Source organism: Hesperophylax consimilis, chromosome 20 (assembly GCF_061612785.1).
Source record: "Hesperophylax consimilis isolate HC1 chromosome 20, BYU_Hcon_1.0, whole genome shotgun sequence".
Taxonomy (NCBI): Eukaryota; Metazoa; Arthropoda; class Insecta; order Trichoptera; family Limnephilidae; genus Hesperophylax; species Hesperophylax consimilis.
This window is the reverse complement of record NC_142855.1, coordinates 20,514,453-20,541,041: the sequence shown is the minus strand read 5'-3', so window position 1 is coordinate 20,541,041 and position 26,589 is coordinate 20,514,453. Positions and strand designations below refer to the sequence as shown.

The 26,589-nt window shown below is 34.7% G+C and overlaps 2 protein-coding genes across 3 annotated transcripts; both read right to left on the bottom strand.

The window, feature by feature from the left end:
* Window positions 1-502: 502 nt before the first annotated feature.
* On the bottom strand, window positions 503-15,105 carry LOC149414303 (uncharacterized). Of its 2 annotated transcripts, XM_089643656.1 has the most exons (5): window positions 14,840-15,103; window positions 12,421-12,579; window positions 10,525-10,639; window positions 6,247-6,378; window positions 503-2,155 (listed from the first exon to the last, which is right to left on the bottom strand). In XM_089643656.1, exons 4-5 carry the CDS (start codon window positions 6,370-6,372, stop codon window positions 1,970-1,972), a joined length of 312 nt encoding a protein of 103 aa, XP_089499782.1. In that variant the 5' UTR covers window positions 6,373-6,378; window positions 10,525-10,639; window positions 12,421-12,579; window positions 14,840-15,103; the 3' UTR covers window positions 503-1,969. The 2 variants fall into 2 exon arrangements, with proteins under 2 accessions (XP_089499782.1, XP_089499783.1); XM_089643657.1 differs by lacking the exon at window positions 10,525-10,639 and having other exon boundaries at window positions 14,840-15,105.
* Window positions 14,997-23,613, bottom strand: LOC149414302 (uncharacterized). Its single transcript, XM_089644129.1, has 7 exons — window positions 23,486-23,613; window positions 19,946-20,049; window positions 17,737-17,797; window positions 17,381-17,478; window positions 17,063-17,180; window positions 15,578-15,729; window positions 14,997-15,044 (listed from the first exon to the last, which is right to left on the bottom strand). The coding sequence occupies exons 1-7, from the start codon at window positions 23,550-23,552 to the stop codon at window positions 14,997-14,999; spliced, it is 648 nt and encodes a 215-aa protein (XP_089500255.1). The 5' UTR covers window positions 23,553-23,613.
* Window positions 23,614-26,589: the final 2,976 nt, after the last annotated feature.

Below are 26,589 nucleotides of genomic sequence, written 5' to 3'. Positions count from 1 at the left end.
TAACGCTCACATCAACCTTGCATTCTTTCGGTGGCGCCCAGGTGGGCTAAGGAAACTGATTACATATTCTTTTTAATTAACGAAATAATGTACTTTAAAATGTGATAATCAATTTCACCAGAAATCGGATGAAATTAAGATAACTTCCAGCGCAAGGACAGCATCAATCTCTTTAGTGGAGTGAACACAAACAAACAAAGGATACATCCTCAATACTGAATGTTTACTGCTCGTTTATTCAAAAAAAATTAGAAAACAGAATTGCAACGCGTTTCCCAAATAAGACTTTTTCAAAATTACTCAAGTCAACATTTGACTTGTAGCTGTAGCCTCTAGTGGAAGTACTGGGTCCATTGCACAGACATTCAACATCGACACGATAAAGGCTTTTTATTGACAATATCGGTAATACAGAATACACCAACATAAAATCATACAAAAGGTTCAGTCTGGATCAAAACAAAAGGCGGACAAGTTTTTTTCAAAATTTAATAACACTTAACAAAAGTCATAAACATTTACATAACATAAAATATACAACACCAACGTTAACATTTAATTACCTTAAATATCATATTATGATCAAAAATAATTTTCTAATAATTAACAGAACTACAATATGTGAAAACCTCAGCATAGGTTATCCTGGTGAGGTGTTCGTAAAATACTAAAACATATTCCAAATGTATTTACACACAGTACCTACCAATAATCCCCACCTTACTGAATGCGGTATTGCTGTCTAGAAAGAAAATGTTTTAGAATTGACTGTATACTTTCCTAAAAACGTCTGACCAAACTGAATAGTGATATATTGATAAAATGACAGAGTTATAGAATAGAGGGAAGTATGATTACTGACAAGTAGTGAGAAGGCAACAAGGACAGAATGCCAAACTGACTATAATCCAATTTCCAAGAGAGATGAACAAGTTGTTCTTGGCCCTGGGTTGGCTGATTAGCTGTTAACTATCAATTACTTCATTTTAATATCACCAAATGGTACATACATTTTACACGCACAAATACAAATCGGCAACTACGATTTCTCGATAACCAATTGGCCGATTGAGCTCAGGTTTGTTGTATACCTTCAATAAACTGTTCTATTAACTTTGTAGCAGAAATAGGTCGATAAAAATTTTATCTTTTTTTATAACTTGGATAAGTGTAGAAGAAATTAGAATAAAAATAAAGCACACCGTATTTGCATTAAGGCGAAGCTTAATGCTAAATCACCATTTTGATTGATCTTTATAACGAATTGGTGTACATTTTGAATACCAAATAATATGCTTTAGATAAATTGAAGGTTTTCCTATCATTTCGCTTGAATAGAATACAAATAAAGAAATAAATTACTCAATAAAAAGTATAAATGGTAACTACTAAAAAATATATTTTTCAATTAATTTTCATGAACGCGTAAAGAAAGCAACTTTAAAAAATACAGTACTAGAGCTTAGATTATCTGTGACAGTTTCACTTGATTAACTTTCTTGCTTTCTTATAAAATTAATTTCTAAATAAATAAAACAGTTTCGTGGTTAAAATCGAACAATTGTCAAGCGATTTTAATGCATATTACCTGAGGGTCTTTTTAAAAGAAGGATGGAGAGAAGTTCTAAAAAAGGTATGAGGGGTGGGTAGTACAGCGCCCTTGAGGTGTTTTTGCACAAAAACGGCGCTATACAAGTCATCCAAGTATTATTATTATTATTATTAGTAATCTGGGGGTCAGTATGTCCAGGATGAACTCATGAAAAACCAGTTGGAGAGGTCAAAGCGTCCGCCCGCCACGCAGCTGGCGCATCCGCTACCAAGATGAGAACACACATCACTCCATGAACCCGGACCCCCCTATAAAGTCACTAAAACCTATGGCAGAGGTGTTGGTCATCCAATCAATAGTGTATAGAAAAATAAATGAACTATTAAAAATAATTTAAAAAAAAATTTAAACGTGGTCCTAAGCAACAATACCGCCTTCAGGCCAGACTATACCCTCTATCCAGGGTATGAAAGCGGATATCCTCGTATTGACAGCTGTACAAGATGCAGGGCGGAAGCCGGTAGCAATAAACCCCACCAGCAGGGTTGTGCAGGCTACCCTGGGGCTGTTGGATAGGGTCAGTATTGAGCCAGTGTAAGAGTTCTGAGAACAAATAAAGTAATTATTATTAAAGTATAACCGGTCAGTGGTTGAGTGGGCATAGCGCTTGGGTCTCACCCGAGCGTCGCGTGTTCGATTCCTCGGCTGGCTAAGTCCTCCATCACAACACAAGCAACATTTTCGGCTTTCTGTGATGGTAGTAGGAGATTTTCAAACATTGTTGGGTTATTCGTAACCCGGGAATGTTTGTCTTTCTTTAAAAAAAAAAAAAAAAAATTATGGCAGATTATTATTAATTTTAATTATTCAAATTCAAATTCAAAAAACATTCATTGCCCAAAAATACAGAGTAAAAAGGGTATAGCTTATACTTATAGGTTATATCCTATTTCTTCCAGCTAATTTCTCTTGTAAAACTCTTTTTGAAATGTAGTTTTGTTTGCTTTTGGGATTAATAAGTTTTCTGTGAACTTTGTAGCGTGTTTTTGTGTTGAGTTTTTTTGTGGGAAATTTTTCTGGAGATGATCGAACTAACAGGCATAACTCCATTGTATATATGTCCGTCACTGTCAGAAGTTTGAGACTTCAGGTGATCAGAGTTTGTTATTTTTCGTAGGCACCTCTTTTGGATGATAAAAACATCTTTGGCGTTTACTGAGTTTCCCCAAAAAAGTATTCCGTATTTTATCATTGAGTATACGTATCCATAGAATGCGATGATTACTAACTCGATGTTTAAGATATTTTTAAGGGTGCCTACAACAAAAGAAAAGCTACTGATTTTTGCTACAACTTTACAATAGGTGTACTGGACAAAATTTTGTTTGTGTTAAGCGACAGATTTTGTGATAACAGCCAGTTTGCTATTGATTTACAAGTCTCGTTAACATGTTTATTAAACTCGTCAACGTCTCCAGTACATTAAAATAACAGAACATTCTGTTCCAGCAATTATTGGTTCGTTTATGTACACAAGGAAGAGGAGAGGCCCAAGAATGCTTCCTTGTGGCACGCCCTTGTTTATGGTTCTCCATTGTGATTCTACCATGTGTTGCATCATTTTTTCGTCAATATTTGGAATTTGAACTTTCTGCTTACGATTGTTAAGGTACGATTCAAACCATTTAAGGTTAAACCTCTTATACCAATGTGTTCAAGTTTAATTAGAAGAAGCTTATGATCAACATTATCAAATGCTTTTGAGAGGTCGAGAAAAATGCCTACGGTTTTTTTTGCTAAAATTAATACTATCCAGAATTTTTTTTATGAAATTTAAGACTGCCTGTGTTGTTGAACGACCTCTACGGAATCCAAATTGTTGTGGACAAATTATCTCGAAATTTTCGATGAAGTTATAAATGCGATTGTACATGGCTCTTTCAAATATTTTAGAAAAAAATTGTACAATGGATATTGGCCTATAGTTTGAAATTTCTTGTTTAGAGGTCTTTCTATACAACGGCACAATAACAGATTGTTTTAAGTGTTCTGGGAAAGATTCAAATGGTTTATTGATTAGTATTTCTAATGGGTAACTTAAAGCTTCTGCACATGATTTTATAGGGATTTTGTCAGTGCTGAAACTGCTTTCATTATAGGGATTTTGTCAGTGCCGACACTGTTTTTATTATAGGGATTTTGTCAGTGCCGACTCTGCTTTTATTTTTCAATTTTACGCTTTTAATGCTTTTACTATAGGGATTATTACTACAAATTTAATGCTTTTACTATAGGGATTTTGTCAGTGCCGACACTGCTTTTATTTTTCAATTTTACGATAATTCTGTCAACACTGAACTTCTACACATACCTACAATTACAACACGACAAAATGCAATATTCTACTGCAGCATACCCAAGGGTAACTATATTGGCCTTTCCGCAATATAGCGGCTTCACACTATGGGAAATCAATACTCGGTGATATTGACTTAAGATATGTATTTGAATACTCTTACACCTTGTGTTATATTTTTGAATGTCCATTTGTTACCTAATTTTTATTTATTTTGCTAGCGGTTTAGACACAACCTTGTCTAGCAATCGTAAAACAAACTTAAAAATGAAATAAGTACAGAAAGATTAGAATTTATAAGGTGTGAGTAATGGATGGCTGATTTGGGGGTGGGTGGGGGTAGTGGGCGAGAAATGTGGGAGGAGTCAACATAGCAGGAAACATTTTCAATAAAGGTGACTTACAGGGTGCTATTATTTTGTTAACTAAATTATTTTTTCAATCATTTTCTAAGGTTTTTAAAGAGCACAAATTGTAATATGTATTAACGTTTGAATATTTCAATTGAGTTTTTTTTTTGATAAAGCTGTCTCTATTAAATGATTGGCAAACTCGTAATAGTTATTATTTCGTACACAGAGTTCGTTTTACCGATTTTTTTGTATTTAAATTTCCAGTAGTCATACTATATACTGTGCGTAACATTCATTACAATCTAAAGTGTATATATAAAATTTATAGTAGTCATATCTTTATACTGTGCGTAACATTCATTACAATCTAAAGTGTATATATAAAATTTATAGTAGTCATATCTTTATACTGTGCGTAACATTCACTACAATCTAAAGTGTAAATATACAATTTATAGTCTGTAGTCATGTCTTTATACTGTGCGTAACATTCATTACAATCTAAAGTGTATATATAAAATTTATAGTAGTCATATCTTTATACTGTGCGTAACATTCATTACAATCTAAAGTGTAAATATACAATTTATAGTCTGTAGTCATGTCTTTATACTGTGCGTAACATTCATTACAATCTAAAGTGTATATATAAAATTTATAGTAGTCATATCTTTATACTGTGCGTAACATTCATTACAATCTAAAGTGTAAATATACAATTTATAGTCTGTAGTCATATCTTTATATTGTGCGTCATATTCATTACAATCTAAAGTGTATATATAAAAATTCTAGTCGTCATATCTTTATACTGTGCGTCACATTCATTACAATCTAAAGTGTATATATAAAATTTCTAGTCGTCATATCTTTATACTGCGCATCACATTCATTGTAATCAAAAGGTCAAAAGTGTATGTTTAAAATTTCTAGTAGTCGTACCTATATACTGTGCGTCACATTCAATACAATCTGGCTTATTGACTAAGCATTTTTTGTAAATCTAATTGAAAGTCGTATTTTTATTTTTGTTTATTTTATTTTATATGTTTTGTAATTTTATTTTTTTTAAGTTTCAAAATTATCATCTCCAAATTTTCATCTTAAAATTTTACTACCTACATGTAAAAGCCCTCTGGAAGTCACATAAGTAAATAAATGTATTAATTACACGGAATATAGATACAAGAATGCTATGATAATAATTAAAGTTGGCGTAATACTTTTTTCTACATGGGCTATACATAATTTTAAAAGAAAATTTGCCTTATTATTTAATTTGGGTAGGTAAGTCAGTGTTTAAATACTGGTCAGTGGTTATGGTTAACCTAACCTAACCTTACCTAACCTAACCTTACCTAACCTAACCTAACCTAGCACTAGAAGTTCTGTGAACAGAAGACCTCGCAAAGTAAGGTAACTGTGTTTCCATTTTTCTCTTATTAAATCAATGTTAACATTTCCCCAGAAATTTAAATAAAGCGACTGTTCGATTTTAATAGTGGCCTTCCACTAGGGTGATACTGGGGGTGTCTGTAATAAGATTTAAAAAAAAAAAAAAATTTAAAGAAAGACAAACATTCCCGGGTTACGAATAACCTGACAATATTTGAAAATCTCCAACTACCACCACAGTAAGCGGAAAATGTTGCTTGCATTATGATGGAGGACTTAGCCAGTCGAGGAATTGAACACACTACGCCTGGGTGGGATCCAAATGGGATGTCAACTCAGCCACCGACCGGTCAATAGAAACCGATGTCACCGCTGACTTAGTACATTTTGGCTCTAGCCACAAGTTGCATAAATAATCAAATTGATTACGCGTTATGACTATTAAATTAAAGATACATGTTAGAACTAATAGACAAGCTACCATGTGACAGCTTCACATGACTATTTTTTGTGGTTAATTAAAAATTTATAATAATCAATAAAACAATATAAAATTATAAATATTAAAAAAACGGTATTTATTCACATACCACACATCCTTCCTCCACGTTGACCTGGCGGGTGCAAATCTCCAGGTCATGTTTTACGCCGTCAGGATGACCAGAGTTGCCAACGGGGAATATTCTGGAGCACTCCTCCTGGGACACTATGTGCATTGTCGTCTGAAATGTTGAAAAACATACGAACTAATTGCACCCTTTTTTTGCAACAAACACACGAGAGTAAAATCATTTAAATAATAATTTTTTATTAAAATTAATATTATTATCTGCATGGGTAGGCAGAGAGGACTGACCGCCAAATAACTTGGTCTCAGCATAGACTCCTTGCCTCATATATCGTCTCATACATACTCTTCTATTATTCTGATTCTTGACATGTCCAGACTCAAGTATCTGATTCACTTGGTCGTGCTATGTCTTCTATGACTTCTTCTACTGTTTACAATTGCGTCATATATTCTCCTTACATCCTGTCTTTTTTCATTCACTCTACATGCCCAAAGCATCTAAGCGTCGATTTCTTAATCTTACTCATTATGCCAACATCAGCCTTGCATTATTTTCGGATCTCCACATTTCTCACACGATCATTCATGGTTTTACTCTCCCTCTGCCAGTTCCATGCCTTACTGCCACACTTCAGGGTAGGTACCAGCACTGCATTGTGGACTGCTAGCTTCGCCTCTTTGGGTTTTTTTTTGTTAGTGCCAACTGCGTTCAGTCCTCCATTAACGGAGTTACCTGCATTTACCCTTGTTTCAGTATCTTTGTCAGCCTTCCCATCTCTCTAAAACATACTTCCTAAATACACAAACTCATCCACCTGCTCCAAGTATTCCTCATTCACAACTATATTGCACACTGTTTTCGTACTCTCTCTTTCAAACACCATTAATTTAGACTTACTTACATTCATCATCAACTCATTCTTCATACATACTTCATTCATCCTATACACGAGAGACTGTAGATCTTCCACACTGTTAGCAATCAGCACCGCATCATCTGCATACAACAAGAAACAGGCAACATTCCGGCAGGAACAGACATGTTTTTTTATTGCATCGTTAGACCCATACATAGACATATGAATATTAGTAGACCTGCCCTAAGTGATTAAAAGCGTATTATCCCCACTCCCCATACCGGTTCCATTGGAGCCGGCTGTGCTCGCGTATGGCCTCAAGTGAAATTTGAAAACGTGACGTCATCATTCTTGTGCGAACTATGGTCGAGGCATCATCGGTTCATTTTACGAAATAACACGGCAAAATGTTGACTTTTGCTATGAAAACTTGTAAAAATAGATGTGAAAAAGAGAATAAACCCAATTGTCGTATTACATTCCATATATAAGCATTATTTTACTTTATTTTAAGCATATTCACATCGTGTAATATGGATCAGTTTTAGAAACATATAGGTACTATCACATCGAGAAACGTCTGGACGCGAAACACAAAGCTGGTTGGTTGCTGGGAAGTAAATTATGAACATTTATAAAAGTGTCTTAACTAAATATTTAAACGAAATATTCGACTCTGAAAATAGAACCGAATTTTTTTGCCGAATTTGGACTTCGCAAATTTGTTCATAACGTGGCGAGTAATTTGCGCTCCTATGTAAAAATGTCTATTCATTCAAAAGCAGATTTTACTTTTAAGAAGTAAATGGTGATATTATAATGCGAGATGCCTATTTACTGTCAGATTGATTTATTGACGAATCACAGTCAGCCTTACCCCCTTCGTTCTTCAACAGTTGATTTTACCCCTCGCCATTATCTTCTCGTCTATTAATTCCTATGTCTGTGGACCCATATAATTTATCATTAATCTAGTTGAAGTCTAGTGAATGATTTGAGAAAAGTTTTGACGTTGTGAACTCGATAAAAACAAACCTTTCTCTACTTTCTATAAATATAATATGCATGTATTATATATACAAACCTTCCGGAAGAAATTATCTAAATAATAGTGAACGTCCTATCAAAATCCGTTGCGTAGTTTAGAAGAACTAAGCGCAAAAACAGATAGACGTGAATAGCGACTTTATTTAATACTAGTTAGAGATCGTCAACCCATAATTGTTGCACTTATTGGGAATGACAAAGCAAAACAACAACACGTTTTGGAGAAATGCGTTTTTTTTTTAATGTAAGCACAGCACAAGTCTCTCAACTCTTCCCAACGTCGAGAACCAATGAGACTATGGCATCCCAAACTGGGGTATGTTGTGAAGTTGGTGGAAGTGGCGATGGGAAAGAGGAAGGTGGGGAAAAAATGAGTATTTAGATCTGGTCACCAAATATAAAATAAGACATTTTAAGATACATTTCGATCCGAATGGCAAAATGACACTGAGAGTATCTTCCGCTTTGGAAAATTTCAAAAATATATGCATTACTTTTAATGAATTAACAATTTATCGTGAAATACGCGCTAGAATTTGAACCCGCTACGAATTTGCTGTCGAGGGTTTTCACTTATGGTCCACGTCGAAATGTGTGCTACAATTAACACTTGCTGACGTGAATTTTCTATAAATATAAAATGCATGTTTTATATACAGGATTTTCCAATAAGAGGTGTTATTTTGATATTTAATCGTAAAAGATCAATGGTTTCGTTGCTTGTGTGGCACGTAGCGCCTTCTTGTTGAAAGTAAACGTTGTCCAAATCATTACCTTCCAATTCCGGCCATAAAAAATCATTAATCATCTCTCAATAGCGCAATCCATTCACCGTAACTGTTGCTCCAGCCTCATTTTCGAAGAAGTAAGGTCCAATGACGTATTACATTCCATATATAAGCATTATTTTACTTTATTTTAAGCATATTCACATCGTGTAATATGGATCAGTTTTAGAAACATATAGGTACTATCACATCGAGAAACGTCTGGACGCGAAACACAAAGCTAGTTGGTTGCTGGGAAGTAAATTATGAACATTTATAAAAGTGTCTTAACTAAATATCCGCCGGACCATAAACTGCAGTAAACAGTCATACGTTGAGGATAAAGAGGCTTTTCAACAATAACTCTTGGGTTTTCCGAGCCCCAGATGCGACAATTTTGCTTGTTGACGAAGCCACCGAGGTGGAAATGGGCCTCATCACTCAAGATGATTTGCATTTGATTCACTCAAGTGAATTTTAATAATTTCAATGCGTTGTTGAAGCGTTTATCGTTCCATTTTTATTAATGGCGTAGTTTCTACAATCTACATGTCAAATGTCAAAAAATGACAGCTTTAAAAGAAACATCTACCGAAATAGCGGGCTATTTAAAATAACACCTCTTATTAGAAAACCCGTTATATAAACTTTTCGGGAGAAATTCTCTAATTGAAAACCTTATCAAAAACTGAGCGCACAAACAATCTATATTTTAGTATAATATAGATTATTTAATTTTAATAATTAGAATTAGCGTGGTAGAAAAACATTCCTGGTTTTGACATGTAGAGCGAATTGTCAGAAAAATGAATGATATATATATCAGAATATAAAACGCGTATGTGGATGGTAGAAGTCTGGGACTCCCAAGGTAAACATGGCAAGTAGTGTTGGGTCATCTCAAGATTCAGATTAACAGAACCTGTGTATGAATGTGAATGAAGAAAGGATTATGTGTCAAAACAGAGTTGTGCGGACATCATCTATGCCTTACCCTTCGGGGAAAGGGCGTGATTATTAGATATACAGGGTGTATCGGCACGTACCCGTCAAACTTTAACCAGCTATTCCTTAGCACATTTGGAGTAAAAAATGTTATGGGCACTTTGCTGTCCGGTAACATTTTTTTTTAATAAAAAATATAATATTCATATTTTCACCTCATATCACCACTGTTTTATCCTTTGTCAAAGTTTGAAAACCCACCTGGCAATATTTTATTCGAGTTTCGTTGAATAATATACGTACGTACCTACATTAGCGCGCTTTTACGATCACAACGAAATGGCATGGCGCCATTCGTCTCATTTTTAGCTATTATTATTTAGTGTGTATGAAAGAGCGAACACGCTTTTTGACACACTTGCTAATAACAGCTGTTGAACACGAGAAACAATACCAATGACAGTGACGGAGTGTGGATTTTTTTTATCATTTTTTGTTTTTAATTGAAAAAAAATGTTACCGGACAGCAAAGTGCCCATAACATTTTTTACTCCAAATGTGCTAAGAAAAAGCTGGTTAAAGTTTTTCGTGTACGTGCCGATACACCCTGTATATATTTAAATCTTATCGTTATCACATCAATGGTCATTGTTCATTATGAAGGCAGAGAAGTGTTCTAACCTTGTGGTCAGTTCTGTTGGGATAGCCATCCCACCCAGTGAGGAGAAAGCCACTGTCAGGAAGAGTTGTGCCGGTGTGGAGACAGGCTGGGATAATACTGCTTGTAAATGTTACCCTGAAATCGAAAAATGGTAAATTACAGTTTTTTTGTATAAAATAATTTATTTTATAAAAACTGTGAAGCGGTAATGCGATGCAATAATTTTCCGTAACCCTTCAGGTGATGCGTGCCGATATTCCGGCATGACGCATGCTTGTGAACACTCGTCCCCCCCACGCCTGTGGGGGGGACGAGTGTTCACAAGCATGCGTATATGATGTTTTATTTCATATTATATTTTGCTAATGCGTAATGAATATTATAAAAACGCCAATGTACGTAATTAATTTGCTGGTATTCACCTATTCTGAAGCCGATGGTACAAAATTGGTTAATTTAAGATTATTTACACATATAACTAATTAATTTTTTTTTTCTTTAAAAGATCTTTTCCTGTTAAAAGTTTTGAAATCACTTACTTCAACCTCAGTCCAGTGTTTATAAGTAGATTTTAAACAATGAACGCACATATACGTTCATTTTATTGGACGCGCAAATCCACTGACCAAAACCATAACTTTTCGTTCTAAAATATCGTTTTTAACCTCTTTATTTTTATGTAACATAAACTATATGTTAAATGTTTGTGATTTCTTTCAAAAAGATTCAAGAGAAATATTCCATTCAATTTACGTCCACAATGATAAACATAATATCGTGAACTAACATTCAAGTTCAAGGTGGCTATCGTTTATCACAAAAATCTTTCGAATGACATTTTTTCACATCTCCCTCTAACACCTTAATAAACTTAATAGTCGTAGATATCTTCCTTTGTGTGTATAGCAAAGAAATATATATATATTTTTTTTAAATAAAGACAAACATTCTCGGGTTACTAATAGCATGACGATATTTGAAAATCTCTTACTAGCACCACAGTAAGCGGAAAATGTTGCTTCTGTTGTGGTGATGGATGACTTATCCAGCCGAGAAAGAAAGGAGATATTGGGACAAAATTCAAAGTGACCAACGGTAGGCATATACAACAGTTTCTCATTTGGACGCTAGATGGCACTGGAACGAAAAAAAAGTGCGAATCTGTAGGAATATTAAAACGGAATTAATTATCGGGTAGTTTGTTAAATCTTTTTTTAATACTATTTCAGCATAGTTTGGGTGGTCATTGACCAAATGACCCCAGTAGAAAAGCCGCCACTGCGTGACACCCTGTCACCTGTTTATTTGACATCGGAAATAATATCTAGTTCTGAGATGGATTTGATCCTGCCTACCAGCTGTGTGGCGTGCCAGATCGGGAGAAGCTAGTTTGGGCAGACCCTTTAACCTCTCTAACTGGTCTTTCGACTTGCACCGCAGTGGGGGGGATATATTCATCCGTCCGACAGAATGAACTCTAAAACCCAACTCTCATACATTTTTCCTTCCCCAGAAATTCCTTTCCTCAAATAAGACCCTCTACACAGCATCCTAAAAGATGACCTAGGCCTAGACCTCTTTATGAGGTTATATATAAAAAAATGACAATAATTTGTTAGCGTTTAAAGAAGAGACAAAAACTTATAAAATTTCATTAAAATAATAAATATTCTTACCTTATTCATCAACAAATTATTGACTGTGACAACATTGTAATAATAATTAAAAATAGGTACTCATTTCAGTTGTGACTCTGTCCATAGCTCTGGTTCAATGAACTCAATGAATAGTGATAGAAATTTATTTTTGGGGTATTATGCCATTTTGCGCTACATCCTTCTTTAGCCAAACGTTACGGACAATATTACTTTTCGAGTTTTGTGAGTGCAAACTATGAAAATTATAAAAAAACTTACCGTTTGTCGAGCAGCAGAAGGGCGATATTATTATAAATGTATGAATAGGTATTGTTGAATAGTGGGTGGATATGTTTTTTTATCACTTCATAAATAGCGTCAGGGTTGTACTAAGGTGTAAACTTCCCCCCCAATCCGACGAACTTGACATTCTCTGAACTGAAAAAAAGTACAGGTAAAATTAACATTGCTGTGTGCATTTTAAGTGGGTATAATTGTCTATTACCCACTGGAGTGATTTTTTGGCATATTTTGCCATTTTGTGAAAACGTTTTGACAGATCGTTTGTTATGATGCGCTATATTTTAGAACCTAAAAATATGGGAAGCACGGTAAAATCTAGGTGGATTCATTGTCTTTAAATTGCAGTAAGCAGTTTCATAAGTTTACTGTTAATATTTTGAGGAATGGTATTAAATAATGTGGAAAAACTCATCAAAATGACAATTCAACATACCTATAAAAAGTGCTATAAAGTTATGAAAAGTGATGAAACAAAAACTAGGAAATAGGTTACATATGTAACTATTTAAATTAGTTTTTTTCACGACTTTTCATAACTTTATACCACTTTTTATAGGTGTGTTGAATTGAAATTTTGATGAGTTATCTGTTATATTGTGGTGAAATAAGAATACGATTATAATTGTATTGAGTTTAATAAATAAACCATTCTTATTGACAATCGTATAACAAGTGCTTGACAGGAAGAGGTTCCGAAGCAAAGACAATCTAGGCATAGATAATATGTAGGCAGTGTTACTATATCCAACATTATCATGGTGCCAAACAAGAAGGTTGGTCAAAGAAAACATAAATATATATTATTAAAGACTTAATTTTACAGTAGACCTCTCCTCCAGCAAAGGAGTAGGTAGATGTATAAACAATATCCGAAATTGTAAAATATGATTTTTTATATATTTCTGTACATTTACGACATATTACTGTACGATGCTACTAGAATATTCAGGAACGCTCGTCCGTGCAAAACGCATCGTAGCCAAAACTCTCTATACAGGGTGTATCGGCAAGTACCCGACAAACTTTAACCAGCTATTCCTCAGCACATTTGGAGTAAAAAATGTTATTGGCGCTTTGCTGTCCGGTAACATTTTTTTTCCATTAAAAAAAAAAAAAAAAAAAAAAAATCCACACTCTGTCACTGTCATTTGCCTTGTTTCTCGCGTTCAACAGCTGTTATTAGCAAGTGCGTCAAAAAGTGTCCTCGCTCTTTCGTACACACTAAATAATAATACTTAAAAATGAGACGAATGGTGTCGTACCATTTCGGTGTGATGGTAAAAGCGCGCCAACGTAGGTACGTACGTACATTATTCAACGAAACTCGAACAAAATATTGCCAGACGGGTTTTCAAACTTTGACAAAGGATAAAACATTGGTGACATGTGGTGAAAACATGAATAGTAATTTTTTTATTAAAAAAAATGTTACCGGACAGCAAAGTGCCCATAACATTTTTTACTCCAAATGTGCTAAGGAATAGCTGGTTAAAGTTTGTCGGGTACGTGCCGATACACCCTGTATAGATACGATTCTAGTATTCGGAGTATACCTTCCAACACGCCTGAAGATTCTCGACCCACGGGGCGCGAGATGTGCGCAGTCAATCATTAATAATTAGCAGTTACAACAGTGACCAACCTGCGAGTCCTGCGAGTCCTGCGACTGCTCGCTGCCTACTAATCGGGACTAAATTCTCCCTTATTTATTATATTTTAATGATAAACTAATGTTTATAAGACAAGGATGCATAGCTGACATCAGAAAACATCAGAAAGCACGGGTTTAATTCCCGTTGGCGACATTTATTTTTACTCGGGAGATATTTTCAATTTTGTATTGATATTTCAGGCGACTAATTATTGCTTATCAAAACTCACGGAAATGCAAATTAGCCAATTTTAGAGGCACTTATTTAGGAAATACGTATTTTTGAAAAAACAAGAAAATTATATGATAGGGAGATATGTCAATACGAATGTTAGAGGGAGCGCGCTAATATATAAAAAAATGATAATAATTAAACGAAAATTGTGAAAATATTTAATGAACTCGCTTAAAATGGAACAAAAATCTTTAGCTTGGCAAATAGCATTTAAAGACATGCATAATTTTTTCATACCTGTAAAATTTTGAATAATTGAACAAAATGTGTTAGTAAATAATTTTTGGAGCATATTTTACTATTTTTTTCTACCATGGGAATTTCACATAATTACCGTTTCGGTACAGTGTTCAAGAGAAATTTGTTGCGTGGCTCAAAACCACGTTTTTTTTTAACTTAAAACCACTTGGGTCATCAAATGACAAATCCAATAGTTGTTCTATGTTCATTGTTGTAGTTATTATTACAAGGAAGAGATGATTTTTGAAATATAGAAACAATAAACTCACCCAATCGCTTCAAAGGTGGTCGCAGCGCACAACACCCATCGGTTGCTTAGTATGGTCACTGCAAATCCTGACCAGTTGATCGAGCCTATCCGACCTGATCCAATTCGTCCCTGGGAACACAACACATCTTCATATTAATCTCTAAGCAAGTGTTACTTTAGAACTTCCAGGTGATCTCTGCTCTCAGACCTGATCCAATTCGTCCCTGGGAACACATCACATCTTCATATTAATCTCTAAGCAAGTGTTGTTTTAGAACTGCCAGGTGATCTCTGCTCTCAGACCTGATCCAATTCGTCCCTGGGAACACAACTTATGTACCTACGTATAGTGACATTATGTATAAATGTGAATGAAGCAAGGATTGTGTGTCAAGATAGAGTTGTGTGGAGGTCAATCGTCTCTGCCTACCCTGCCGGAACTGCGTGATGTTAATATTTCAATAAATTAATATTTCAAGCTGTTTCAAAACCACAATTACATATACAGGGTGTCCAGGGGTAAAGTGTGCTAACTTCGGGAGATGATTCTACATGATGGTAGAAGTTAAAAAGATAATAAAAAAAACGAAATTCCAATGTTTATATTCCCGTTAAAAAATATTTTCCCATTGAAGAATAATTATTTTAAAAACCACCTTATAATATATATATTTTTTTACTTTTACTTCATGTTGATTCACCTTACCTAAGGACAGCCTGTATAATATTTGACTTCATAATGTTATCTGTAACTTACATAGTGCGGGGCCTCAATGCTAGTTGTTATGTGAGTCCGCGTATGTTCCAAATAAGGTTGTGGTGAGAGTGGAGGGCACAGGTCCCCCCGAGACCAACCTAAACCTGTTTTTTGGCACGGGAATAAAATGTTTTCTAGCAGCTCTAAGCAGTCTGTAGGAGAAACAAAAAGAAATACAAACAAACGTTAGAAGTTTCAACAGTTATTTACGGGACTAACCAACTCATAAAAGTGGAAGATATTTGTGGTATAGAAGATGTGAAAAGCCAGGGAGTTCTCGTTTGCTCTGTTACCTCTGACTGGTCTTCCTTCTTCAAGAATTGAAGACTTGCGCTAGTAGGGCAGATCCACTATGTAACGGAGATGTTTCAATGTCCACACCACAGCTACTATATAGCTAACATGACATATCTTTGGTTCTTTTCTCATTTAAAAGTGATTGTCTGGGCTGGGGCGGTCCTGTACAGGTGCAATTGGAGCAGCCCACTCCGGGCGCTGACTTGCCAAGGAGCCAAGCCGCTGATAATACCAACACAGCTCCCTTAAGGTTTTACTAGCAGGCGCCGCGCCGTTTGGCTCAGCCAGCCCTGTGTCTAGGTATGTTTTTGAAGACTTAATCACATCACACAGTTGATAATAATTAGCAATAGTTGAAAATGTGATTTGTCAATGATTGGACAGTGCACTAAAGGGAATAAAGACGTACATTAACGTTCACAGTTGATGTTGTTTGAAATCAATGAATTTACACTGTACACGACAACATGGCCAGCATGCATCGTGGCCCAAATGGCAAAGGTAGATATGGTCCGACGATCATCAAGAATTGAAGTGTTGCGTTGCTTAAAATAAGCACAATTATCCTGCCATAATTCCAATCCCACTCCTTATTCCAATTTTAAATTCCATAGTCTCAAGGAACTTTAAAGGACTCTGAGACTGAAGGAAGTGAGGAGAGGGGTGAGATAGAAAATCAGCCTCACGAACAGAGGAGATGGCTTCCTGTGGAACTGATTTGGATCACTACGCACATCTTGAGATATGATAACCCCGCATTTACCAATCTATCGATGCTATTTACAAAAGATGATGTATCTGTAGGTTTACGTTGAAGATGTCAATTGCAATGTGACGCTTTGCTTGACTGTCTGTTCTGCCATGTCAAATACATAGAATACTACTGTATGGCAGATCTTGTCTGGTGTAAACTACTCCAGCACTCCATTAATCTGTTAAAATACTAAAAATTGCACACGTTGAGAGGCACACAGACTTAAATCTTTTACCAGGGCAAAACTTGATGAATCTATCACTCTAAGTTAAATAACTTGCTCGTATCCTGAAAGATCTGGGATACGGATTTTTATTCGATTATCTTACCCCTTGACAATGTAAGACGTGATAATATGAACGTTTCTGATACGTGGTTACTCGCTGTGCAATCTCGTGTACAATTGATCTTGTTGATACTTGTTTAATACTCACAATCAGCCGCCTTTGATCCGGTAAGTTTTTGCGACACTAGTCCTTTGGACAAAGGTGGACAGGGCTTCGTGCAGCAAATAAATTCTTCCTCTGGACCACTGTCCGGGAGATGACATTTCTGAAATCAATTCATTTAAATATTTATAAAATAAGGCATTTTAATAAAAATGTGTCTATTTAGAATTAAATGAAGAAGTTTCATTTGACAAGCATTGTATTTTAGTAATAATCTAATAACGCTGGAGTGTCATCTTGGGATGAAAAGGCATTTTGGAACTTGTGAACGGGAACGTTTAATGATATAATTGAGTAATTTACCTGTGGTAGGATGCCTTTTCTGGCAGCAAGCATCGCTACCTGGCAGTTGGCGAATAGAGTGCATGCTCCCGGTATTCCCTTCATGATACAGGTTCTAACTACAAGCACACAGATACACCAAGGTCAAATGAGGAGGGGACCATCACCTACTACAGCACTCAAATACAACAGGGTCAAATGAGGAGGGGACCATCGCCTACTACAGCACACAGCACACATCACACAAATACACCAGGGTTACAAGGGGATAGATAGATTGATAGATAGATAGATTGATAGATAGATAGATAGATAGATTGGTAGATAGATAGATTGATAGATAGATAGATAGATCGCCCACTGGATAAATACTATACCTTCTAATACTGACTCCCGAGGACAGCAAACAATCGCAACGGTTCCCTCAAAACCGCAATTCTGAAAACAATATTAATGATCATTCAAAAAATGCTTCAGACGGTTCATTGTGGTATTAATTTTTTTCAGAGATTCCAGAATATTCAGGCAAAAAGAATATTAAAAAAATAGCCACTGAGAATCGAGCCCGGGACCTATATTTTCTCTGGCAGGAATGCATCTTATCCACTTTTGCTACTGAAAATCTTTTTAAAACCCTCTGATCTTCTCTCGTAACACACTTAAGTAAAATTTATTTTGCTTGTCATGTGATTTTTAATTTAATTTTACGAAAATTATTTAAAAAAATATATGTACATATACTTCACGAATAATGATATGACAAATTTTCAGAAAGGTTCAACAGAATTCTGTATTATTTTATGATGAAAGATATCTCATTTAACATTAGTGCACACGTGATGTGACTTACTACAGTGTACAGATCCAGAATCTGCAGTGTTAAACATTAGTGAATACGTGATGTGACTTACTATAGTATGAGATCCAGAATCTACAGTATTGAACATTAGTGTACACGTGATATGAAATACTGCAGTATACAGATCTAGAATCTACAGTGGTAAACATTAGTGTACACGTGATGTGACTTACTACAGTGTACAGATCCAGAATCTGCAGTGTTAAACATTAGTGAATACGTGATGTGACCTACTATAGTATGAGATCCAGAATCTACAGTATTGAACATTAGTGTACACGTGATATGAAATACTGCAGTATACAGATCTAGAATCTACAGTGGTAAACATTAGTGTACACGTGATGTGACTTACTACAGTGTACAGATCCAGAATCTGCAGTGTTAAACATTAGTGAATACGTGATGTGACCTACTATAGTATGAGATCCAGAATCTGCAGTGTTGAACATTATTGTACACGTGATATGAAATACTGCAGTATACAGATCTAGAATCTACAGTGGTAAACATTAGTGCACACGTGATGTGACTTACTACAGTGTACAGATCCAGAATCTGCAGTGTTAAACATTAGTGAATACGTGATGTGACTTACTATAGTATGAGATCCAGAATCTACAGTATTGAACATTAGTGTACACGTGATATGAAATACTGCAGTATACAGATCTAGAATCTACAGTGGTAAACATTAGTGTACACGTGATGTGACTTACTACAGTGTACAGATCCAGAATCTGCAGTGTTAAACATTAGTGAATACGTGATGTGACCTACTATAGTATGAGATCCAGAATCTGCAGTGTTGAACATTATTGTACACGTGATATGAAATACTGCAGTATACAGATCTAGAATCTACAGTGGTAAACATTAGTGTACACGTGATGTGACTTACTACAGTGTACAGATCCAGAATCTGCAGTGTTAAACATTAGTGTATACGTGATGTCTTACCTCTACAGAACAGACCAACAGACCCTCTACAGAACAGAACAGACTAAGAATCTACAGTGTTAAACATTAGAGTACACGTGATTTCACCCTCTACAGAACAGACCAACAGACCCTCTACAGAACAGAACAGACCCAGAATCTACAGTGTTAAACATTAGAGTACACGTGATTTCACCCTCTACAGAACAGACCAACAGACCCTCTACAGAACAGAACAGACCCAGAATCTACAGTGTTAAACATTAGAGTACACGTGATTTCATCCTCTACAGAACAGACCAACAGACCCTCTACAGAACAGAACAGACCAAGAATCTACAGTGTTAAACATTAGAGTACACGGATGTGACCCACTAAAGAACAGACCAACAGACCCTCTACAGAACAGAACAGACCCAGAATCTACAGTGTTAAACATTAGAGTACACGTGATTTCACCCTCTACAGAACAGACCAACAGACCCTCTACAGAACAGAACAGACCAAGAATCTACAGTGTTAAACATTAGAGTACACGGATGTGACCCACTAAAGAACAGACCAACAGACCCTCTACAGAACAGAACAGACCCAGAATCTACAGTGTTAAACATTAGAGTACACGGATGTGACCCACTACAGAACAGACCAACAGACCCTCTACAGAACAGAACAGACCCAGAATCTACAGTGTTACATTAGTGTACATGTGATGTGACCTACTATAGTGTAAGTAAAGATCCGCATTGGTTACTATGATCTATGAGAGAATCAAGGTGAGATTTCACCTGAGTATTTATTCCTTTAATGAAGGCATCAATAACGACGCGGCACTCCGACATATGCTTGCATATGCCAGGTTCCCCAGTCCTCTCCATTGTGCATGAATCACCTGTAACATCAAAAGATTAAATATAAATAACCTGCAGCACAGAACCTGTTACGTATAGGACTTGAAATGAACTGGGAACAAGTCAGAGGTATTTTGTGGACGCCTGCGCTTATGTTATATATTATTATACACGTTTCAAATTCCATTAAAATAAAATTGAAAAAAAAAAAAAATCTTTTGTATGTTGACGTTACTATTGAGATATCTAACCCTAGGTAAGTTTCTATAGATAAGTAGGTATTGCATTCCAGAATGTATGCAAGGGTAGTGCAATGCAATACATTGCATATTTAAATAAAATAAGAATACATACACAAAAAAGCGAAATAATGTAGTTTTTTGATATTTTTAGATATAATGTCGTTTTTTTATATTTTTTGATATAATGTAGTTTTTGTAATAGTCTAATTTTTTTATATTTTTCTTTATAATGTTTTTTTTTTTTAAATTTTTTTGATATTAGGTAGGTTTTTTTTAAATATTTTTTTATTCAGTGTAGTTTTTAATATTTTTTGATATAAAGCAGTTTTTTTAAATATTTTTTGGAAAATAGTAGTTTTTTAGAAATAGTATATTAAATTTTTTGTATTTTTTGATATAATGTAGTTTTTTTAAATATTTTTTGATATAATTTAGTTTTTTTATAGACACAATGTGACGTATACAGTAATGAATGGGAACAGAAGTTATGAAATTTGTCTGTATTAGAAAATCTTTTTTTTTGCGCATTAATTTACTTTTGGACATTTTATTTATTATTATATGTAAATATAAAGTTTAAAAAATATTTATTTTTCGGAATAACTTTATTGAGTAAAACCTCAAATTGTAATATTTAATTAATGAAGACAATATTAGCGATTACTAAACGAAAATCTGAAACAGAAAAATCGGAAAAGGAAACGGTCACATCTAGGACTCGAACCCAGGATTTCATTCTAGACTTGTTAAAAAGTCAATAGATGTCGCACATTGAAATTAAAAATAAAATAATACAGGTTTATCTAAAAAGACGCTGTCTAGATTGCATTTAGTTCGGGTTGAATCTTGCGATCATACATAGAGATAGTTGCCAGTAAAAATGTGCGGTGAAAAAATGAAGACAATGTTGGTACTTAGCTCTTATTCGAAGTATGATACAGTTAAAAGTGACCGAGGGGGATAGGGTCCCATTAGCTCAGTGGTAGAGCCGTGTCCCGGAAAGACAAGGGTCCTGGGTTCGAGTCATAGATGTGACCGTATCCTTTTCTGATTTTTCTGTTTCAGATTTTCGTTTAGTAATCGCTAATATTGTCTTCAATAATTAAAAAAAATATGTTCAGCATAACACTGGCCAGGGGTTCTCAAGCTTTTCCAAAAGACGTTATCTAAAATTAGATTAGTAAAAAAGCTATATTTTCAGTGGTCTTTATTATAAACGGTGTCCGGAATCTCGTAGTTCAATCGGGAAACTCGACATTTGAAGACGAATTTGTGGAATAACTTTTTTTATTTGAACCCTCGTTTTCGAGAAAATTCAAAAGATAGTCGAAGAGGTAGTGTGGAGGGGAAGGAGATGGGGGAAAGGAAGGTGGGGAATACCTGGCTATTCGTATTATTCTTAATTCCGAGAGTACTTCCACTCTGTAATATGCTTGAAAAATACTTTATACATGTTGTCCGGAGGTAAAGTGCACAAACTTCAGGAGGTGATTCTATACAAAAGTATAAGTAAAAAAGACTTTAAGCAAAGTAATTTAAACTTAAAAAAAAAAAAACAAAATTTCATTTCAAGTTTTACGGTTGTTTTCATATGTAAAATTACCTGTCTATTTCGGTTTTATAATATTTTCATTTCATTATTGAAAAGTTGGTTTCTGATAATAAATTATTTTGGTTATTATATTTTACAAAATTTGAGACCCTTGATATTGAGACAGTGATAATTTTATTATTTAATGTTTATCTGTAATTATTTTAAAAAGTTTTATACAATATTTCATGAAGAATGAGTTAATGATGAATGTAAGTAAGTCTAAAGTAATGGTGTTTGAAAGAGAGAGTACGAAAACAGTGTGCAATATAGTTGTGAATGAGGAAAACTTGGAGCAGGTGTTTGTGCTTGGAGTTTGTGTATTTAGGAAGTATGTTCTAGAGAGATGGGAAGGCTGACAGAGATATTGAAAGAAGGGTAAATGCAGGTAATTCCGTTAATGGAGGACTGAACGCCGTTGGCGCTAACAAAAAATTGTCCAAAGAAGCAAAGTTAGCAGTCCACAACGGAGTGCTGGTACCTACCTTGATGTATGGAAGTGAGGCATGGAACTGGCAAAGAAAGGATGAAAGTAGATTGAATGCTGTTGAAATGAGATCCCTGAGGCGTATGTGTGGTAAAACCATATTTGATCGTGTGAGGAATGTGGAGATCCGCAAAGAGTGCAAGGCTGATGTAAGCATAATGAGTAAGATTAAGAAAGGGACGCTTAGATGGTTTGGGCATGTAGAGCGAATGAGCGAAGATAGGAGTGTAAGGAGGATATATGATGCAAATGCGAATGGTAGCAGAAGTCGGGGACGCCCGAGGAAGACATGGCACGATCAAGTGAATCAGATACTCGAGTCGGGCCATGTCAAGAGTCAGAATAATAGAAGAGTATGTATGAGACGATGTATGAATGTGAATGAGGCAAGGAGTGTGTGCCAAGACCGAGTTGTTTGGCGGTCCGTCCTCTCTGCCTACCCCTGCGGGGAAACGGCGTGATGGTTAGTTAGTTAGTTAGTTAGTTATTTAATTGTTTAAGTGATTATTAAAAAATGTTCACGAAATAAAATTATTTTAAAAATCTTTAGTTTTCTCTTTAGAAATGTTTGAGAACCCCTGGCATGCGTTTTGTTCTATTACTTTAATTGCTTTGTATTTCACGCATTCAAGTTATTATATTTCAAAATACAAAATGATAAAAAAAAAAACGATTTTCATTAATAGATAGGTAATTTGAGAAAAGGTGAAAAAATACTCTGATTTCCAAATTTAAAAAATAAAATATTTTAAAAAAAAATTAAGAATAAAATATGTTCTCAAGTGTTTCTAGAAAAAAATCTAAAAGATTGAGAGCCTCTCGATAAAATAACATGTACATTATGTTACGTTTTTGTGGAAATTCACGAATACTGATTTTTTTATAATTTTATTGTATCTGAAGGTGTTTTTTAAACATAATATATATAATTTGAAAAATTACAAAAAAAAGAAATCAACAAATTGAAATAAATTTTAATAATATATCTGCATACGCAGTTCGACCGTTCCACGAGATGCACCAAACATGACTTCATATGCAGACGCAGCTGCAAATGAGTTAACAGCCAAGAAACTGTTTTAGTTTCTAGGTATGTATTTTTATATGAAGGAAAAAGAAATTTACCAAGAAACAAAATATATGTTTCCTATTATTACCTTTCTGTAATCCCACGACACAATTCAACATGAACAACGTGTACACAATCTCTAGAAAATAACGCATTATGTTTTTTTTTCACTACAATGAATTTAAACAAGAGTACAGCTTTAGTTCTGATTTGAAGACGTACTGCTGTGTAAATATCTCCATTGTTATATTTACTTTAGAGTTCATATCATTTTGACTTTTAGGGTCACTTAGAAGATAACGAATTTGCGTCTCGCAATCTCTCTTTTTCTATCTTTAAAAAATAAATTGTTTGTGAATAACTATTGTGTTAACACTCTAGATACCAGTTGTTTTACATTAACACAACACTTGATGGAAATAATTTAACTCAGGGCTCGTGTCATCTTTGGGGATGCTGTGTGGAGGGTCTTTTTTTAAGGAAAGGAAGGAGAGGAAATTTTTAGAAGGACTGGTATTAGGAGTGGTGTCATTTTTAACCCCTGTGTCCTTATTTAATAAGGACACGGGGGTTAAAATTCTTCACCGTAATTATAAAAGCAAAAGATTGGATAACTTAGAAGCTCTTTAAATCAAAAAATCCCTAAATAATAACGCTAGTATATTGAATAACCAAATTAATTTATCGTTTAGTCCCATTCTAGATATATTTCCAGTAAACCGCTCTGTTATTGCCGGAATTCCCTCATTACCCGTCCCCCTTTGTTAACCTCCCACTCAAACACCTAAATTATATTTTTTGTGTATACATCTGTCAATATTTTTAAACATAGGTTAGTTTTAATATTTTCCCGACGAAGGAAGGGTGCTTCCGAAACCGGTAGAGTACAATTAAAATTAAAGTGGTCTAAAACAAATTTATATCTTTTATTGTAAATTATGACGAGCCATAAAGTAAATGCTTATTACAAATATGTAATTTGGGGATAGTTTATAACGTGCAAATGGGTTGATAATTTGTGACATCATGAATATCTCTCTTTTTGAATACAGGTGTTAGATAACATTCCTTCCATAGATCAGGGAAACAGCCTGAGTTTAGTGATTGGTTAAAATAGTTGACATAGTGGCTTGGCAAGTATTGATACACAAATAATTAGAAAAGCTGGATTGATTTTGTCAGGACCCGCTTTTTTCTTTATATCGAGTGATTTGATTTTGTGTATAACATCAGGAACATTTATGTATATGTAAATCTGGAATGTGGATCAATTCATTGGGATGAAAGGGTGGAATTTGATCGTTTGGGATGTCTATATCGTATCTTTAACGTATAGTCACCATGAAACAGGCCTTGGAGAAGTAGCCGATTTAAAATTTAAAATTTAATTTAAAATTAGTTTGAATTAATTTTTAAAATATAAACATAAATGAATTAATTAATTTTTAATATATATAATGGACAAGAGAGACATCTCTGGTCATTTTTGGATGGATTTTGCTCTGCAGGTGAGTGATAACGCATTACCGACACCTTTGCATTGATCAGATGGATTCATCTAGGTTGTATCATTTGTCAAAAGAAGTCTATTGAAGACTAAAATGTTTGAAATATTTTTTTGTCACAATAATGTGAGAGTACGTGTGGAATTGCAAATGTCCTAATTCATCATTATTAATAATTCTACTCTCTTGAGAGCTGGTTGACCTCTTATAATCTCATAGTGCGAATTCAAATAAATTATTGTGCTGATCTGCCGTTTGCCGCCGAATTTGAAGATCAAGGAGAAGAACTCAATTGCAAGTGGGATTCTCTGGTGAGTCTTTCTGTTTATATGTATTTGGTGGCTGGTTTATAAGTTGTCTTCTCCTGCAGAGTGAATTCATTGATCAATCCATTTTTTTCATAGGGATAATATTCCCTGATGGTCTGTGCTATGTACACGCCAGATTATCACCAGGCCTAGTATGGTGATTCATCCTGACACAATGCCTTGTTACAATGTCTATTAAAAAAACATGTATTTTATAAACAAATTAAATTATAAATGTCACCGCGTTCAGGGTCTGTTTCACTGTCAGCTAATTTAGCTCAATAAACATTTAAGTAACTTTTGAACATCTATTTCACAATTATTATTCTCATTGTTCTATTTTGGAGAGTTAGCAAGTTATTTGGTTCTTCGTCGTTAATTCTCTTTAGATCGTACTCAGCATGCTTATTAATGGTTAGTTCGGATTTGAAATCTAATATTATATCTTCCTTATCTTAGTATTTCATATCTGTAACTATTTCAATAATTTCACCGTCAATTTTACTCTCGATGCATGACTTCTATGTCCAATTATCGGTAAGTCATTTTAATGCGTGTTTATTTTTTATTTCATTTTTGTTTCATTATTTTTTTAATATTGTTTAGTTTTTCGTAATTATCTCCAATTATTATTATTTTTTTTTTTTTTTTTACAGTAATACCGCACAAGAGTCCCAACTGCTCCCGTCTGGAGCCAGTGAGACTATGGCATCCCCAATTGGGGTATGTTGTGAGGCTGAGGGTATTGGGGAGGGGAGGGAGATGGGGAAGAGGAAGGTGGGGAAGTACCTGGCTATTCAGATCTGGTCACCAAACACGGCTAAAGCCATTTCAAGCAACGTTTCAATTCTGAATGGTGGTCTTACACCAGGGCGATACTGAGAGTATCTTCCACTCTGGAACGTGCCGCAAATATACTATATATTATTTTAAATTAATTAATTGTGAAATAACACAAATTAATCAAATAAAATTTATTTGCGCACGCCGGGTTCGAACCCGCGACCTTCGGATCTGTAGTCAAAAGCGTATACCACTAGACCACGCCGGCCGTCAAATGTCTCATCGGAAAACATTGATGTTATTTTTAAATGACCTTTCAATGGGGTTATCTGTCACTCTCGATCAGACTCGAGCTGCTGAAGATAATGTATTTGCAAAATTAAAAATTTGTGCAAACAATATAATGGAATCATATGTTTTTTTTCTTTCCAAATTTTGGAACTTAAAATCAAGGACAAACGATACAATTTGATAAAAAATAATTACAGCTGTTGCCCAAAAAATTGGGCACATAAATCAATAAAGATTGTGTCAAGTCAAGATAGGAGCAAGGTTTTGATGGAGTTTACGACTTCTGCCTTATCAATATAAAATAT